Here is an 18,898-nt window from a genome sequence, read left to right on the forward strand (position 1 = left end):
TGGGACCTCCAGCATGTGAGTTTCGAGAATCAGTTTGATTGAGTGAGTCTCAAGGAAAGTCTCAGACAATAAGATTGCCCACGAAGTTTAAATGTAACCAGCCGCCAGAGTGACGTGATAGTAACACTATAAAAAGGGGTACTCCACCCCTAGACATCTTATCCCCTATCCAAAGGATAGGGGATAAGATGTCAGACCGCTGCTGGGGACCCCCGGGATCTTGGCTGCGGCACCCCGCTATCATTACTGCACAGAGCACACTCGCTGGGTGCGTAATGACCAGCGCTACAGGCTAGTCGCTTAATGCAAGTCTATGGCAGGGGGCGTGATGGCTTGTATTGAGGGGCGGGCCCTTACGTCATGAGGGGCAGAGCCCTGACGTAACGATGCACCCGCCCCTGTATTGCCCGTCTTTACGCACGGAGAGAGTCTGCTCTGTGCAGTAATGATAGCGGGGTGTCGCAGCTGATATCCCAGGGGTCCCCAGCAGTGGGACCCCGGCGATCTGACATCTTATCCCCTATCCTTTGGAAAATATTTTTTTGTGTAAGGAAATTTAAACGAAAATCATAATTTTGGGGGGGTCGTTTTCATGCTGTACACTTTACGGTAAAAATTACATGTTTTCTTTATTCTCTGGGTCATAGGGCATAGCACTGATCAGTATTATCGGCAATCTTCTGCTCTGTTGTAGTGGAAGGCAGATCAGTGCAGAAGACCCCGGGAGATGGACGGAGGCAGGTGAGGGGACCTCCGTCCGCTTTCTTGGCTGATCTGCGCTGTGCGCTAAGTGACGCTTTGCAGTGTTGTACATTTACAGCGCATATCCTTAAGGGGTTAAAGGGGATATCCAGCCAAAAGTGTTAAAAACAAATACTTAAATAAGTATATATCCATGACACCACAAGGCATCCCAGCTGATGTGTTTCAAATCAGACCCCCATACTAGTTAGGAAAACACTCCACATACTGTGGAGCTGTGAGCTGCAGGGAGGGGCTGCTGTAAGAGTGAGCAGTGAGGTGAGTGTGCCCTCCAGCCAATCAGTGACACTCAAACATGGCACACTGAAGCTGTCAGCCCTCTTAGCTGGTAAAGTGTCGTCTACGCTAGACGCTAGTCATCAGTGTGATAAGATCTCCTCGACTTCCTGCATGGAGAGAAACAGGGTATGTGCTCAGCAAAGATTACACTTCACTTTGCAATGTTACATAACTTTATCATGTGCAGCTATATAAAGGTTATTTCACTGGGCTGGCGTTCTCCTTTAAGTTATCTTATAAAATCCTCTAATAACAACCCATAGTTCCATATAGTTATACTAATTTATTCTAGTTTTCTGTTGTGACATTAAAATAGATTGTTATACATCTGTCATTTCATGACTAAATACAGTATTATTACCCAAGTTCCTGAATTATATCAACTGCATAACAAACCGTATTGTTGCCATTCCATTGCCACCAGTAATGCCCCATGGCCCACATTTATGATTGTAGTTGTAAGTGAAGCATTTTTTTACACCTTTTTTTTATGTGCTGATAATGTGTAGGATCACCAAATTTATTAAATGTTCACCGAGCATTTGATAAATTTTGTGCAGGTAAACATTTTCTAAAATTTCTCTCTTCACATACACTAAAAAGCTACGCCAGGTCTGGGATGGAGTAGTTTTAGACTCTTTTCAGTGGCTTTGCACCTTTTTACAAAAGGCGCAGTTCATAAATCCCTTCTATATCAAGTGTATTTCCAAAATCAGTGGATCGCAACTCAAAATCTGTGGATTGCAACTCAAAATCTGCAGAAATGTGTAAACAAAAATGCGCAAAAAAGGCGCAATTAAACCTTGCTTGCGCCTTTTTGCGCCTCTTTTAGACACAAAAAACAGTCTAAAGGCAATGATAAATGTCGGTCCATGTCTCTAAACTAACAGTAGCTAGCTAATGCTGCATTCCTGTTGCCTTAGGCCATGTTCAGACATCCGGAATTTCCGTGTGGAGCAGCAGAGTCCCATTGTATTCAGTGGGATTCTGCTGCACCGTGCACACGGCGACATTTTTGTGCCACGTTTCTGGCACGGAAATTAAAGCATGTTATGCTGATGCCTGCAGTCTCCGGAATTTCTGTGCAGACATTCCGAAGTGTAAACAAAGTCTTACAGTAGTAAGAGCACGGATTCAAAGGTTAGCAGCTGATTCTTTAGCCCAGTCAATGTCCCAAGCCACTTGAATGGTATCAATAATAATTTTAAAAAAAATGAGAGCAAATTGCACTCATGAAAACAAGGATAATCATTTATGCAGGAAGCTTTAATAGTAGTACAATGGTTAGGCATATTGGTACTATAACTGCGATTTCATCAGTCCATAAAAAAAAGTTTTTTATTCTTGCTTAAAGGGGTATTCCCATCTCCTGTTTGCAGCCACTGTAGGTTGTCAGGAAGCTGGAAGCAGCATCGGTGCTTTCATAACACCAAGAAGCTGAACTTAGGAGATGAGAATGCTCCTTCAAGAATCAATACAGCAAAAGAATCTCACTCAATATTCACTTAAAAATGCAGTAGCTGCATTTAAAAAAATAATAATATTTAATCAAAGTTGACTTATTCTGTACTTATTCTTACATCATTATTTTGTAAGTTGCATATGAGATTGGCATAACTAATCATTATCAGTTACATGTTTAGACCCTGAAGGCCTTTTCTTTCACCTGGAAAAAACATTAACATCTATTAATTTAACCCCTTAAGGACCAAGGACGTACCGGTACGTCCTTGGTCCTGCTCTCCTGATATAACGTGGGGTTACACGGTAACCCCGCATCATATCATGGCAGGCCCGGCGTCATAGTTAAACCGGGACCTGCTGCTAATAGCGCGCAGCGCCGATCACAGCGCCGCGCGCTATTAACGCTTTAGCCGCACGCTCAGAGCTGAGCCACGCGGCTAAAACCGAAAGTGAAAGCTGCCGGTTAACTCAGTGGGCTGTTCGGGATAGTCGCGGCGAAATCGCGGCATCCCGAACAGCTTACAGGACAGCGGGAGGGCCCTACCTGCCTCCTCACTGTCCGATCGCCAAATGACTGCTCAGTGCCTGAGATCCAGGCATGAGCAGTCATGCGGCAGAATCATCGATCACTGGTTTCCTATGAGAAACCAGTGATCAATGATGAAGATCAGTGTGTGCAGTGTTATAGGTCCCTATGGGAGCTATAACACTGCAAAAAAAAAAGTGAAAAAAAAAGTGAATAAAGATCATTTAACTCCTCCCCTATTAAAAGTTTGAATCACCCCCCTTTTCCCATAAAAAAAAAACACACAGTGTAAATAAAAATAAACATATATGGTATCACCGCATGCGGAAATGTCCGAATTATAAAAATATATAATTAATTAAACCGCTCGGTCAATGGCATGCGCGCAAAAAAATTCCAAAGTCCAAAATAGTGCATTTTTGGTCACTTTTTATATCATTTAAACATAGAAACGGAAGCCCCCAAAAGTTACAAAACTGCATTTTTTTTCAATTTTGTCGCACAATTATTTTTTTTGCCGTTTCATCGTAGATTTTTGGGCAAAATGACTGACGTCATTACAGAGTAGAATTGGTGGCGCAAAAAATAAGCCATCATATGGATTTTTAGGTGCAAAATTGAAAGAGTTATGATTTTTTAAAGGCAAGGAGCAAAAAACGAAAATGCAAAAACGGAAACCCCCCCGGTCCTTAAGGGGTTAAACACTCTATGATTCTTATTATTATTATTAATTACAGTGAGGCAAAAAAGTTTTTAGTCAACCACCAAGTTCTCCGACTTAAGACCCGGGGTTTTTCCGTTTTTGCACTTTTGTTTTTTCCTCCTTACCTTTAAAAAATCATCAAACTCTTTAAATTTTGCACCTAAAAATCCATTTGATGGCTTATGTTTTTTGCCCCACCAATTCTACTTTGTAATGACATCACTCATTTTACCCAAAAATCTACGGCGCAATGGAAAAAAAAACACTGTGTGACAAAATAAAAATCATAACTACATGCAGGAAAATTTATACGTTTAAAATTGTCATCTTCTGACCCCTATAACTTTTTTATTTTCCCACGTATGGGGCGGTATGAGGGCTAATTTTTTGCGCTGTGATCTGAAGTTTTTAGAAGTACCATTTGTATTGATCGGACTTATTGATCGATTACTGATTGACTGTACGCCATTGACTGTGTGGTTAAATTAACAATATATTTTTATAATTCGGACATTTCCATATGTGGCGATACCACAAATGTTTAATGTTTTATTTTTATTGACACTATTTATTTATTTTTTTTATGGGAAAAGGGGGTGATTCAAACTTTTATTAGGGAAGGGGTTAAATGATCTTTATTAACTTTTTCTTTCCCTTTTTGTTTGCAATGTTATAGCTCCCATTAGGGGCTATAACACTGCACACACTGATCTTTTACATTGATCAATGGTTTCTCATAGGAAACAATCCATCAATGATTCTGCTGCTTCACTGCTCAAGCCTGGATCTCAGGCACTGAGCAGTCATTCAGCAATCAGACACCAGGAGGCAGGTAAGGGGACACTCCTCGTGTCCTACAGCTGTTCGGGATGCCGCAATTTCACCTCGGCAATCCCAAACAGTCCCCTGAGCTAACCGGCATTAGTTTAGTTCCACTTTAGACGCGGCGATCAACTTTGAACGCCACATCTAAGGGGTTAATAGCGCGCTGCACCACGATCAGTGCTGCACGCTATTAGCCACGGGTCCCGGCCGTTGTTAGAGGCCAGGCCCGACATGCCGTGGCCCCACGTTATGGAACGGGAGCGGACTCATGACATACTATTACGTCATGGGTCCTTAAGTGGTTTAAGTGGTAATTTTCATCATAGGTATACCTCAACTATGAGAGACGTAATGAGAAAAAAATCCATAAAATCACATTGTCTGATTTTTAAAGAATTTATTTGCAAGTTATGGTGGAAAATACGTATTTGGTCACCTATAAGGAAGAAAGATTTCTGGCTCTCACAGACCTGTAAATTCTTCTTTGAGTCTGCTCCTTCCTCCACTTGTTACCTGTATTAATGGCACCTGTTTGAACTTATCAGTATAAAAGACACCTGTCCACAACCTCAAAGAGTCACACTCCAAACTCCACTATGACCATGACCAAAGAGCTGTCGAAGGACACCAGAAACAAAATTGTAGACCGGCACCAGGCTGAGAAGACTGAATCTGCAATAGGTAAGCAGCTTGGTGTGAAGAAATCAACTGTGGGAGCAATTATTAGAAAATGAAAGACATACAAGACCACTGAAAATCTCCCTCAATCTGGGGCTCCACGCAAGATCTCACCCCGTGGTGTCAAAATGATCACAAGAATGGTGAGAAAAAATCTCAGAACCAAACGGGGGGACCTAGTGACTGACCTGCAGAGAGCTGGGACCAAAGTAACAAAGGCTACCATCAGTAACACACTACACCGCCAGGGACTCAAATTATGAAGTTTGCCAGAGAGCATTTGGATGATCCAGAAGAGGATTGAGAGAATGTCATATGATCAGATAAAACCAAAGTAGAACTTTTTGGTAAAAACTCAACTTGTCGTGTTTGGAGGAGAAAGAATGCTGGGTTGCATCCAAAGAACACCATACCTGCTGTGAAAACATCATGCTTTGGGGATGTTTTTCTGCTAAGGGACCAGGACGACTGATCCATGTAAAGCAGCAAAAAATGAATGGGTCCATGTATTGTGAGATTTTGAGTGAAAAGCTCCTTCCATCAGCAAGGGCATTGAAGAGGATATGTGGCTGGATCTTTCAGCATGACATTGATCCCAAACACACCGCCCGCGCAACAGTGTGTGAAAAACCTTGTGAAGACTTACAGAAAACGTTTGACCTCTGTCATTGCCAGCAAAGGGTATATAAGAAAGTATGGAGATTAACTTTTGTTATTGACCAGATACTTATTTTCCACCATAATTTGAAAATAAATTCTTTCATAGTTGAGGTATACCTATGATGAAAATTACAGGCCTCTCATCTTTTTAAGTGGGAGAACTTGCACTATTGGTGGTTGACTAAATACTTTTTTGTCCCACTGTATTATTATTAATAATAATAATCTATATATATATATATATAAAACTCAATGTGTGTGTGTGTATGTGTGTGTGTGTATGTATGTTCCAGTATCACGTCCAAACGGCTAAAGATATTAACATGAAACTTGGCACACATGTTACGTATATGTCAACAACAACCATAGGATAGGTAATTCAACCCTTACTCACCCGCAATTGCCAGGGTCTGGGATTTTGTTTAAAGTCCCATACAAATCTATGGGAAATATATGTTACTGCATAACTTCCAAACGGCTGGAGATATTTTGATAATACTTGGTCACATGTTACTTATATGTCCACTTAAAATATAGGATATTTAATTTAACCCTTAACTACCCCCCATTTGTGAGGGTCAGGGTTTTGAGGACGGGATATGAGGACGGGGTATGAGGACGGGGTATGAGGTCGGGATATGAGGACGGGATAGGAAGTCGGGATATGAGGTCAAGATATGAGGACGGGATATGGGGATGGGATATGAGGACGGATATGGGAACGGGATATGGGGTTGGGATATGACAACAATATATGGGGATGGGATATGAAGTCAAAAGCTTCCTCCTTTGTTGATTTTCCTCCCCAACAAGAATGAGGAAGGAAAAAACGGGCAATGCCGGGTACTCAGCTAGTAAATTTATATATATATATATATATATATATATATATATATAAAACTCAATGTGTGTGTGTGTATGTATGTATGTATGTGTGTATGTTCCAGCATCACGTCCAAACGGTTAAAGATATTAACATGAAACTTGGCACACATGTTAATTATATGTCAACAACAAACATAGGATAGGTGATTTAACCCTTACTCACACTCATTTGCCAGGGTCGGGGTTTTCGTTTAAAGTCCCATACAAGTTTATGGAGAATATATGTTACTGCACAACTTCCAAATGGCTGGAGATATTTCGATAATACTTGATCACATGTTACTGATATGTCCACTTAATCAATGGGAAATGTATGTTCCCACATAACTTCCGTATGGCTGGAGATATTTCAATACCTGGTACACATATTACTGGTCAGCATATGAGGACAGGATATGAGGTCGGGATAGGAGGTCGGGATAGGAGGACAGGATAGGAGGTCAGGATAGGAGGTCGGGATAGGAAGTCGGGATATGAGGACGGGATAGGAGGTCGGGATAAGAGGACGGGATAGGAGGTCGGGATAAGAGGACAGGATAGGAGGTCAGGATAGGAGGTCGGGATAGGAAGTCGGGATATGAGGACGGGATATGGGTTGGGTTGGGATATGACTACAATATATGAGGACGGGATATGAAGTCAAAAGCTTCCTCCTTTGTTGATTTTCCTCCCAAACAAGGATTAGGAAGGAAAAACCGGGCAACACCGGGTACTTAGCTAGTAATAATGATAAAAAGCATGCCGCTGGTTCCTGTAGTGATGTACATGCTTAATTAGAATCCCCCTCACCCAGTTATATCCTTGTAAACAGATACATCTGAAAGTATATAATTTATTTATTTGCAACTTTTGTATTTTTTTTTTTGTTTTGTTCTGTTTTTTTCTTGACTATAATTTAACCAAGGAGCAATTGATGAAGATCAGTTTGTGTCCTGGGTTCATACTATACCTCACGAGAAAGTCACATCGTCATTGCAATTCCCTATAATACCATTAGAAGTGATGTCTGAGCCTGAAAAGGAGTTGTCTTCAGTTCCAGTAAGTATAATTATGCAATTATGTATAAGAATAATATATGGCTTAATGTACATAACAGCTTATGTAAAGGGATAACTGTTGTGTAGAGATGTAGAAAGGCACCCCAGCAAGAGTTTCATAATAGTAGCTGGGGGAGAATGTTACTAAGAATATGTAGGGCCTGCTATCCAATAAGAATTAGGCTATAGGCCACAACTTTCAACAACAATTTGTATACTGACTTTGTATACCACCAAACTGCAGAACATATTGATTACTACATAATGCCTGCCTTCTATATATAAAAACATTAATATTCAGATTGTGGTAATGTCTAATGTTTGATTGGGATAATTAGCGGCACACAAGTGCATACCATCTAGTCAATATTGTCTCACTTTAACAAGGGGCATCCTCTACATCTACGGAAAAAAAAAGGTTCCTACACCAACACAGAATGGAAATCTTTACTGTTGAGGCAGTCACGGCTAAATGCCGGGCTAAATGCCTGAAGAATTCACATATGCCCCGTCACTAAACTCCTATAAACAGCAGCAGTATAGTGCAGCCTATAGTGATCTGCGCAGGACATCAGCGGAACGCTGGCATGTGCAATAATGTCACTTATCGTGCGCACCTCTGTCAAAACTTAGGTGCTCTGGAGTACCCGTTGCAGTGCTCCCTGTGTTGCTGTACTAGGAGCGCCCTCTCCTGCCCGGCAGCACATTAACCCTCTCTACCCCGAGGGGTGTCTTTTATACCCACCTGCAGCAGTGGGAAGTCAGGAACTGAGTACAGGGGTTATCAGCTGTTCTGGCTCCGGCTGTATTCACATAGCCCACACATATATATCGTTCCCTTGCTGCCCTGCACGTGCCCCCATAAGTACACCATGCACACATCACCCCAGGCATACCATGCACTCATCCACCCCAGGCATACCACTATTCACTCATCATCCCCCAGGCATACTATGCATACATCCTCCATAGGAATACCATGCACACATCCCCCATATGCACACCATTCACACATCCACCACAAGCATACCATGCACACATGCCCCTCAAACATACCATGCACGCGTCCTCCGCATACCATGCACGCCTCCCCTCCAGGCATACCATGCATGCGCCCCCCACAGGCATACCATGCAAACGTCCCCCTCAGGCATTCCCTGCTTGCGTCCTCCACAGCATACCATACACGCGCCCCCCCCCCCAAGCATACCATGCACGCTTCCTCCACAGGCATACCATGCACGTGTCCCCCACAGGCATACCACGCACGCATCCCCCCCAAACATACCATGCACACATCCCCCACAGGCATACCATGCACGCGTCCTCCACAGGCATACCATGCACACGTCCTCCACAGGCATACTATGCACGCCTCCCCCCAGGCATACCATACATGCAACCACCACAGGCATACCATACATGCGCCCCCCACAGGCATACCATGCAAAAATCCCCCTCAGGCATACCCTGCTTGCGTCCCCCACAGCATACCATGCACGCGTCCCCCCCAAACATACCATGCAAGCTTCCTCCACAGGCATACCATACACGTGTCCCCCACAGGCATTCCATGCACGCGTACCCCACAGGCATTCCATGCACGCGTACCCCACAGGCATACCATGCACACGTCAGAGCAGAGTGGTTTTATATGTAATATATACAAGCATACTGTTACGTTATGCGCTTAAGCCGCACACGCTGGCCGTGAGCGCATGGTCCCCTTACCTGCTGCTGCTGACGGGGCTGGGACTTGCATCACAGGACGCGCCCGCATGCGAGCCTCAGTCCGTCACTCTCCGAGTGTTTCTCCTGTCTCCGCCTCTGCCTCTCTGCTCCGGCGTGTGTGTCCCCGTCCCCTAGGGCACGCGCGCCGTATCTTTCAGCCTTCTTGGCAGAATTTCGGAGTGTCTTTGAGGAACACGCACGTGCCTCTTCAGCTGAGACTGCATTGCTGAACCTCTGTCAAGGGAATTCTACCGTTGGTGACTATAAAGTTCAATTCCGCATTCTAGCCTCTGAACTTTCCTGGAATGATGAGGCCTTGTATGCCACATTCAAAAAAGGACTGTCAAGCAGGATTAAAGATGCCCTTGCAGCACGTGATCCTCCATCTTCTTTGACAGAACTTATCCACTTGGCCACACGCATTGATGTGCGTTTTGCTGAGACAACAGGAACTGCGCTTAGAGAGGGAACCTGCCCGTTTCCTGTGCCTCTTGCCCTATACAAGGAGATCATTCTCGTCTTATGCAACAGGAGAGATCACAAGGACGCAATGAGAATTTGTGCTTGTATTGTGCTAGCCCGGAGCACTTTCTCAAGGACTGTACAGTTCTCCCGCACCTAGGGTACATGGGAGAGGCGTCCCTGGGTGTGAAAACTACCTCTCCGTGCTTAACTATTCCTGTGCAAGTCTTCGCTTCAGCCCAGTTTTCCTTCAGCACTACAGCATTTATGGATTCTGGATCAGAAGGTGACTTTATTGATGTGGCTTTAGTCCACAAGTATCATCTTACCCTTACTCGACTTGCCAAGCCTTTGTTCATCTCCTCTGTTAATGGACAAAATCTGGACTGTAAGGTTCACTTCCTTACTGAATTTCTCGTCATGCAAGTGGGAGTATCGCATAAAGAAAAGATTGAATTCTATGTTCTGCCACACTGTACTCCTTCTTCTTGGCCTTCCTTGGCTGCAACGCCATTCCCCGCAACTGGATTGGAGAACTGGAGAAATAATTCGCTGGGGACAATCCTGTCAAAATTTTTGCCTCCAACCAGTTCTGCATAAAGTTGTTTCTTGTCTTCCTCCTTTACCTGGCCTGCCGACCTTACCAAGATTTCTCTGATGTTTTCTGCAAGAAACAGGCTAAGTCTCTGCCTCCACATCGTCCTTACGACTGCCCTATTGATCTTCTGCCTGGTACCACTCCTCCTTGTGGAAGGATATACCCTCTATCAGTTCCTGAGACCAAAGCCATGGCTGAGTATATCCAGGAGAATCTCCAAAAGGGATTTATCCATAAGTCCTCTTCTGCTGGAGAAGGTTTCTTCTTTGTAGGGAAGAAGGATGGCTCACTCCATCCATGTATTGACTACAGGGGACTTAAAATCACCAAGAACCGTTACCCTCTACCTCTTATCTCAGAACTTTTTGACAGTCTACGTGGTGCCAAGGTCTTCTCCAAGTTGAACTTACGTGGTGCATATAACCTCATTCATATCCACAAGGGAGATGAATGGAAAATGGCCTTCAATACTTGTGACGGACATTTTGAGTATTTTGTAATGCCTTTTGGTCTCTGCAATGCTCCAGCCGTTTTTCAAGAGTTTGTAAAGGATATCTTCCGTGATCTTCTCTACACCTGTGTTGTCGTATACCTAGATGACATCCTGATCTTCTCTTCCAACCTAGAGGAGCATCATTCTCATGTTAGTCTGGTTCTTCAGCGACTATGGAAGAATCATCTCTACCCCAAACTGGAGAAATGCCTGTTCGAGAAATCTAGTCTTCCGTTTCTTGGCTACATTGTCTCTCATCAGGGCCTGCAGATGGAACCAGATAAGTTGTCAGCAGTATTGGATTGGCCTCGTCCTTCGAGCCTACGTGCTACTCAACGCTTTCTGGGATTCGCTAACTATTATCGTCAGTTTATCCCACATTTTTCATCCTTGATTGTGGCTCTCACTAGGAAGGCATCTAATCCTAAATCTTGGCCTCTAGAGGCTGAAGAGGCCTTCTCCCATTTAAAGTCTGCATTTGCCTCTGCTCCCATGCTTACAAAGACCTGATCCGGAGAGGCCCTTTGCTTTGGAGGTTGATGCCTCATCTATTGGAGCGGGTGCTGTTCTCACTCAGAAAAACGCCAAGGGCAAGAGTGCAACTTGTGGATTCTTCTCCAAGACATTCTCTCCTGCTGAGAGGAATTACTCCATTGGAGATTGTGAACTCCTCGCGATCAAGCTAGCTTTGGAGGAATGGCGACATTTATTGAAAGGTTCTTCTCATCCAGTCAGCATCTACTCCAACCGTAAGAATCTTCTATACCTTCAGTCTGCTCAGCATTTGAACCCCCGCCAGGCAAGATGGTCACTGTTCTTTTCTAGGTTCAACTTCATTCACTTCCATCCAGCAGACAAGAACATCAGGTCCTCTGATGCCATTGATTTGGACTTCACGCCTAGGCGTATTATTCCTCCTGACCATTTGATTCCTGCCGCTCCTGCCGAGATTCAGCAAGTTCCTCCAGGAAAATCCTTTGTGCCTGCCAGATTGGGACATGGGGTCATTCTTCCTTGACAGCAGGACATCCAGGAATACGCAAGACTCTACTTCTTATTTCCCGGCACTACTGGTGGCCCGTCTTGAACGTGATGTTTCTGATTTTGTTTGGTCCTGTGAAACATGTGCCCATGACAAAACTCCTTGACAGAGACCCACAGGACTCTTACAGCCTTTACCCATTCCAGAGACTCCCACGTCCCGTATCGCCATGGATTTCATCACCAATTTGCCACCATCTCATAATAACACTGTCATCTGGTTCGTTGTAGATCGGTTTTCCAAGATGGCTCATTTCATTCCTCTAACAGGTCTTCCTTCTGCCTGGCGAAGTACTTCTTGTTACATGTCTTTCGTTTACATGGTCTTCCTCAGCATATCGTTTCAGATCGAGGTGTGCAGTTTGTCTCTGAAGTTCTAGCGAGCCCTTTGTAACCGTCTGAACATCAATCTGGACTTCTCCTCAGCATATCACCCTCAGTCCATCGGTCAGGTGGAGAGGGTTAATCAAATCCTTGAGATTTATCTTTGGCATTTTGTTTCAGCTCGCCAAGATGATTGGGTTGACCTTCTCTCCTGGGCTGAATTCTCACATAATCATAAGGATTCCGAGTCCACAAGGTCGTCCCCCTTTTTGTTGTCTACGGACTCCATCTCCATTCTCCTCTTCCTCTCCCTATCTCCTCCGGTGTGCCTGCTGTTGATGAGCTTTGCATGGGGTCTGTCGGGTGTCCGTTATTTTGAGGAGGTAGCAGAAGAAAGTAATTTTTCTCCTGCTAAACTCCCGTCATTTTACAACGGCACTACCACTAACAATGCTCAGTGGTAGTTTGATAGAGCTCTCATACTGATTGCCAGATTAGAGAAAATTGGCTTGTATATCAGGGAGTTTTGCCTTCCTCTGGATCAACACAGCAGGATAACAGACTAAACTGGATGTATTTATGCCTTCTTCAGCCGTGCAATCTATGATGATATGCTGCTACAGTCTATGATCAGTGCAAAATATGAACTTAGTGGTGAAATGAAACCTATGTAAAAAGCAGCTATCATGTCATTTCTCATCAACTATTTTACTCCCTAGACAAATATTAATATGGAAGATAAGTGGAGAATACGTGATGACCAACTTCAGCAGGTGGCATCATTAATGGAGAAAAGAAAAAGAGACTGGAGACTTTTAGCTAACAATTTAGGATTCTTAGAGAAAGACTGCGTGTTCTTTGAGCAGAATCATTCAGAGATAAGAGACAAAGTAAGTTAAATTACAGGTACTATATTCAAATATTATGTAATGGATCTCTAGAAAGGAATAAAGCTGCCTCCTTTCTCCGTAATAATGAGAATATTAAAGTTATGAGTAATTGCCAAAACTAATCAGTAATAATCAAAATTGCAATTGTGATTTATTAGGCTATGTTCACACAGTGTAAAATGAGCTGTATGTTTTTTACAAAAATATGGCCATAAAATTGGGTTAAAATTATGTATTTTACAAAATAATGCGGGAGATTTATCAAAACCTGTCCAGAGGAAAAGTTGCTGAGTTGCCCATAGAAACCAATCAGATCTCTTGTTTCATTTTTCAGAGACCTTTTTACAAATAAAAAGAAGCAATCTGATTGGTTCCTATGGGCAAGTCTTGTTCAGACTTTGCAGCTGTAAGTAGGGCTGTATTTACCATTAGGCACTTGTGGGCCTGTGACTAGGGCAGTCATGTTGAGGGGGGGCAGCACTATTGTGAGTTAAAAACAAACAATAAATACTTGTGATGTAGCTGCTGTTGCCATGCAGCGAATTTTACCTTCAGATTTTCAGCGGCAGCATGCTCATTATTTTGTGGATTTGTAATTGATATATGTTCTGTGTATTGGAGTGAGATCCCTTATGAATCTGCAAAAAAATCTGCATGTAACGCATGTGTCTTTTGTTGCGTATTTGGACAGATCTGCATGAAAACATTCTGAGCCCGGTGGAATCATTCTTAGGGTATGTTCACACGGATGGATTACCTGAGGATTTTCCACAGCATATTTGCTGCAGAAATTCTGCAGCGGATTTTGCTACCATTGACTTCAATGGGTCCGGAGGAAAATCTGCAATTCTGTCTCTAATGCGGATTTTCTGCTGACCCATTGAAGACAATGGTAACAAAATCCACTGCGTATTTTCCGCAGCAAATAAGCTGCGGAAAATCTGCAGGTAATCCACCCGTGTGAACGGACCCTAAGGCTAAGTTTCCACTTGTTTGTTTTTTTTGGCAGTTTTTGGAAAACTGCCAAGCCAGTTTTTGGAGGAGTGTAATTCCTTCCTTTATATGTCCTATTGCTCTTGAATACACTTCTGGCTTTGGCTGAAAAACTGCAGTGGCAGATTTCCGAAAACTGCCAGAAAAAAAAAAACAAGTGGAAACTTAGCCTCATGGGGTATAGTTGTAAAAACGTTTCTGGCCATAAGAGATAACGGTGGGAGGAACACATTCCTACCATAAAACAGCAAGAATTCAAAATAACCTGCAGAAATTTCTACAACTTTACTTGTTTCGAAAAACAGCAACAAATATGATTGAAAATATACTAGGGGAGAGATATCATTGCTTTTAGAGCATTTTTTTTGTCTATGTTTTGGCGCAGTTCAGGCTCAAGTAGCATATTTAGCGACTTTTAATGCGTCTTTTGATATAGACAGTTTCACTCTTTTTGCCTACCCGTAGGCCTTTTTCTTTTTGACCATGCAGTGGTCACGTATTTATCATTTGCGACTTTTGTCAAAAGTCGCTATTTTGTGTGCAAATGTACTTTTTTGGGGGGCGCAAAGCTACACCACCTACCAGTAGGCATGAGAATCACTTCTACCTTCCACAATTCAACCTTTAAAGGAGAACTACGGGATTGAAAAATGTATCCCCTATCCTAAGGATAGGGGATAAGTTTCAGATCCCGGGTGGTCCGACCGCTGGGGCCCCCCGCGATCTCTGGTTAGAGAGGGCGTGTTGACCACCGCACGAAGCAGCGGCCGACATGCCCCCTCCATACACTGCTATGGGAGATCCGGAAATTGCCGAAGGCAGTGCTTCGGCTCTCCCATAGCAGTAAATGGAGGGCGCGTGTCAGCCGCCGCCTCGTGCGGTGGTCGACACGCGCTCTCTATGCAGAGAGCCGCGGCCCCGTACGGGAGATCGTGGGGGGCCCCAGCGGTCGGACCCCCCGCGATCTGAAACTTATCCCCTATCCTTAGGATAGGGGATAAAATTTTCAATCCCGTAGTTCTCCTTTAACCTCTTGTGGACGACAGCGTCCCACTCCCCTTCTATGACACACGCTCAGGAGCTGAGCGCGGGTCATAGCTGGGTGGTCTTGGCGGCTATCTGCGGTGATGCCCGGCTTTAATCCCTTAGACACCGCAATCAAATTTGATTGCAGCGTCTGAAATGCCCCGGCAGCTGTGTGAAAGTAAGTAAAAACACCTAACCTTCCAAATTCAGGACCCAGGAAAGTTTCTACTTCCCTCCATCACAAGCGTCTAGAAAAAGTGTATGTGGTAGAGCTTTTCCCACCAAAGCAGAGTTGCGCAAAATTCACCATCCTTCTGCACCTTCTTGATAAATAAGATGCACGCTAGTCAAACCCACCACCCAAATTAATGTGGGAAAATAGCTCTACCGTAGACATTCTTTGATAAATCTGGGCTACTGTGTTTACACATTGTGGCTAATTAACAGTACTGCAGATAATTACCACATGCGTTTTTGCACCTTGCCGTTTTTTTGACCGAAATCTTTGCCGTAACTTTTAATCACAAACAATCTAAATTATTAAAATGTCTTTTTAGGCTTGCCAGCCCTATTATATCACTAGTTATTATTCTACGCAGTAAGGTCAGTTGCATTAAACAGCTCTGAGAGGAAATGCAGTATGCTCCTTTAATTTAATAGCAACTAGTGTAATGATTAAGTATGTTTTTAAGTGAAGGAATAAAGATTATTTATGTTTATTCAAATCATCTTACTTGGAATGTCTTTTTCTTTTTCCTAGATCCTAGACATGCTACAAGTGTGGAGAAATGCCCGTGGAAAGCAGGCCCAGACAGAGGTTCTACAGAAAGCGTTGAGAAAAACGAACAATGCTGACATTGCCAATGATATTTTCAATCTTAATTTTTAAACCACCTAGGAATAATAAAATGTAATGGTTGGACTGTTATCTTCCTTATTCACCAATAAATAAAAAATGCAGAATAAAGCATGTTAATATGAAGCCACCATATAGGTGTTTTCCATTTTTGATAAAAGGGCCCCAAGGATAACCAGTGAATATCCCCCTGCTGAGACCTCAGCTTAGATCTGTTGGCGGAATGTAGTAGCAAGTATGAAGAACCGCTTAACTTGTTGGGGACTGAGGGCGTATGGACGCCCATTGCGTCTTTGGCGATTCCAGGTCACACCGGTCTCCGGGGACCCAGGCGATCCCCCTGAAGGGATAGGAGTTAGGTGGCAGGGGTGCCACCACTCCTATCCCTGCTATTGGTGGGTCAGAAGCGACCAACCAATAGCAGATCGGGGGCGGGGTTAAAGTTCGGTTCACCCGCTCTGCCCACCCACGGTAATCGGGGCAGAGCAGGGTAACCGTAGGTGACCATCACCGGAGGTCACTTAACATCGGCGGCAGCGGGCGACGAACGGCGGTGGCAGCGGGCGGCGATGACGTGCAGCTTGCTCCTTGGTGCAGACTACGGAAGCCGGTAGGTTGCCTAGCAACATCTGGAGGGCTACAGTTTGAAACCACTATACAGTGGTCTCTAAACTGTAGCCCTCCAGAAGTTGCGAAACTACAACTCCCTGCATGCCCAGATAGCTTTTTTCAATTTTTAGCATGCTGGGATTTGTAGTTTTGCAACAGCTGGAGGGCTGTAGTTTGGAGATCACTGTGCAGTGATCTCTAAACTGTGGCCCTCTAGATCTTGCAGAATGAAAACTCCCAGCATGCCCACACAGCGGTTTGCTGTCTGGGCATGCTGGAATTTGTAGTTTTGCTACATCTGGAGGGCCACAGTTTGGAGATCACTGCACAGTGATCTCCAAACTGCAGCCCTCCAGCAGTTGAAAAACTACAAATCCCAGCATGCCCAAACAGCAAACAGCTGTCTCGGCATGCTGGGAGTTGTAGTTGCGTACCAGCAGCTGTTGCATAACTACATCTCTTAGCATGCCCTTCGGCGATCAGTACATGCTGGGAGTTGTAGTTTTGCAACAGCTGGAGGCACACTGGTTGGAAAATACTGAGTTAGGTAACAGAACCTAACTGAAGGTTTTCCAACCAGTGTGCCTGCAAGGGCCGGATCATCATTGGCGCTCATGGAGCGCCTGCTCCGGGTCCCGGACCCGCAGGGGGCCCCTGTCACATTCGGGACATCCCAGTGTCCCGGAAAATCTTTTCAGGACACAAGCATGTCCCAGCGATTACCTCTCTGCGGCGGCCCCCGCGTTAACTTTAAAAACGCAGGGGCCGCCGGGAGATGGCGCACACAGGGACGTCACTGATGTCCCGTGCGTGCACCCATAGATGAAAAGCAGAGCGGAGCATCGAGGAGTACGTGCGCATGGTAAGTGGCCAGTGGCACGTCATCTTCAGTGTTCCGTTCTCCGCTCCTACGGTCCCGGGACCTACTGCTATGGCCCATAGGCCATAGCAGTAGATCGTGGCCCCGGTCCCCAGACCAGTGGAGCAGTGGTCGAAACACTGAAGTGGGGAAGTAAACAGGCATACAGCCTCCAGCCATACACAATATGGCTGAAGGCTGTATGTCTGTAGGGGAACTGTACTGCACCTAATGTGGGGGAACTATACTGCACCTAATGTGGGGGGAACTATACTGCACCTAATGTGGGGGGAACTATACTGCACCTAGTGTGGGGGGAACTATACTGCACCTAGTGTGGGGGGAACTATACTGCACCTAGTGTGGGGGGAACTATACTGCACCTAGTGTGGGGGGAACTATACTGCACCTAGTGTGGTGGGAACTATACTGCACCTAGTGTGGGGGGAACTAAACTGCACCTAAAGTGGGGGGAACTATACTGAACCTAATGTGGGGGAACTATACTGCACCTAATGTGGAGGAACTATACTGCACCTAATGTGGGGGGAACTATACTGCACTTAATGTGGGGGAACTATACTGCACCTAATGTTGGGGAACTGTACTGCACCTAATGTTGGGGAACTGTACTGCACCTAATGTGGGGTAACTGACCTGCATCTAATGTGGGGGAACTGTCGGGGGGGCCCATCATAATGAAGTGCTCTGTCTTCCAGGCAGCCTTAATCTGGCTCTGGTGCCTCCAGCTGTTGCAAAAGTACAACTCCCAGCATGCACGGTCTCTCAGTACATGCTGGGAGTTGTAGTTTTGAAACAGCTGGAGGTTTGCCCCCCCATGTGAATGTACAGGGTACATTCACATGGGCAGGTTTACAGTGAGTTTCCTGCTTCAAGTTTGAGCTGCGGCAAATTTTCTGCCGCAGCGCAAACTCCTAGCGGGAAACTCACCGTAACCCGCCGCCAGTGCGAATGTACCCTAAAAACACTACACTAACACATAATAAAGGGTAAAACACTACATATACACCCCCTTACACTGCCCCCCCCCCCCAATAAAAAGGAAAAACTTATCGTACGGCAGTGTTTCCAAAATGGAGCCTCCAGCTGTTGCAAAACAACAATCCCAACATTTCCAGACAGCCACTGACTGTCCAGGCATGCTGGAAGTTTAGCAACAGCTGGAGGCACCCTGTT

General features: G+C 44.6%; 1 protein-coding gene across 5 annotated transcripts in view; it reads left to right on the forward strand.

Moving 5' to 3' along the window:
* LOC130366974 (uncharacterized) overlaps positions 1-16,358 on the forward strand; it is a 306,433-nt gene extending 290,075 nt beyond the window's left edge. For 4 of the 5 annotated variants that reach the window (XM_056569362.1, XM_056569373.1, XM_056569375.1 and 1 more), the window contains 3 exons: positions 7,687-7,820; positions 13,188-13,358; positions 16,138-16,358. In XM_056569362.1, the coding sequence (XP_056425337.1) occupies positions 7,687-7,820; positions 13,188-13,358; positions 16,138-16,266 (434 nt within the window). In that variant the 3' untranslated portion in view covers positions 16,267-16,358. The remainder of the gene's footprint in view (positions 1-7,686; positions 7,821-13,187; positions 13,359-16,137) is intronic. The other variant, XM_056569366.1, reaches the window with a different exon arrangement.
* Positions 16,359-18,898: the final 2,540 nt, after the last annotated feature.

Source organism: Hyla sarda, chromosome 1 (genome assembly GCF_029499605.1).
Source record: "Hyla sarda isolate aHylSar1 chromosome 1, aHylSar1.hap1, whole genome shotgun sequence".
NCBI classification, from domain to species: domain Eukaryota; kingdom Metazoa; phylum Chordata; class Amphibia; order Anura; family Hylidae; genus Hyla; species Hyla sarda.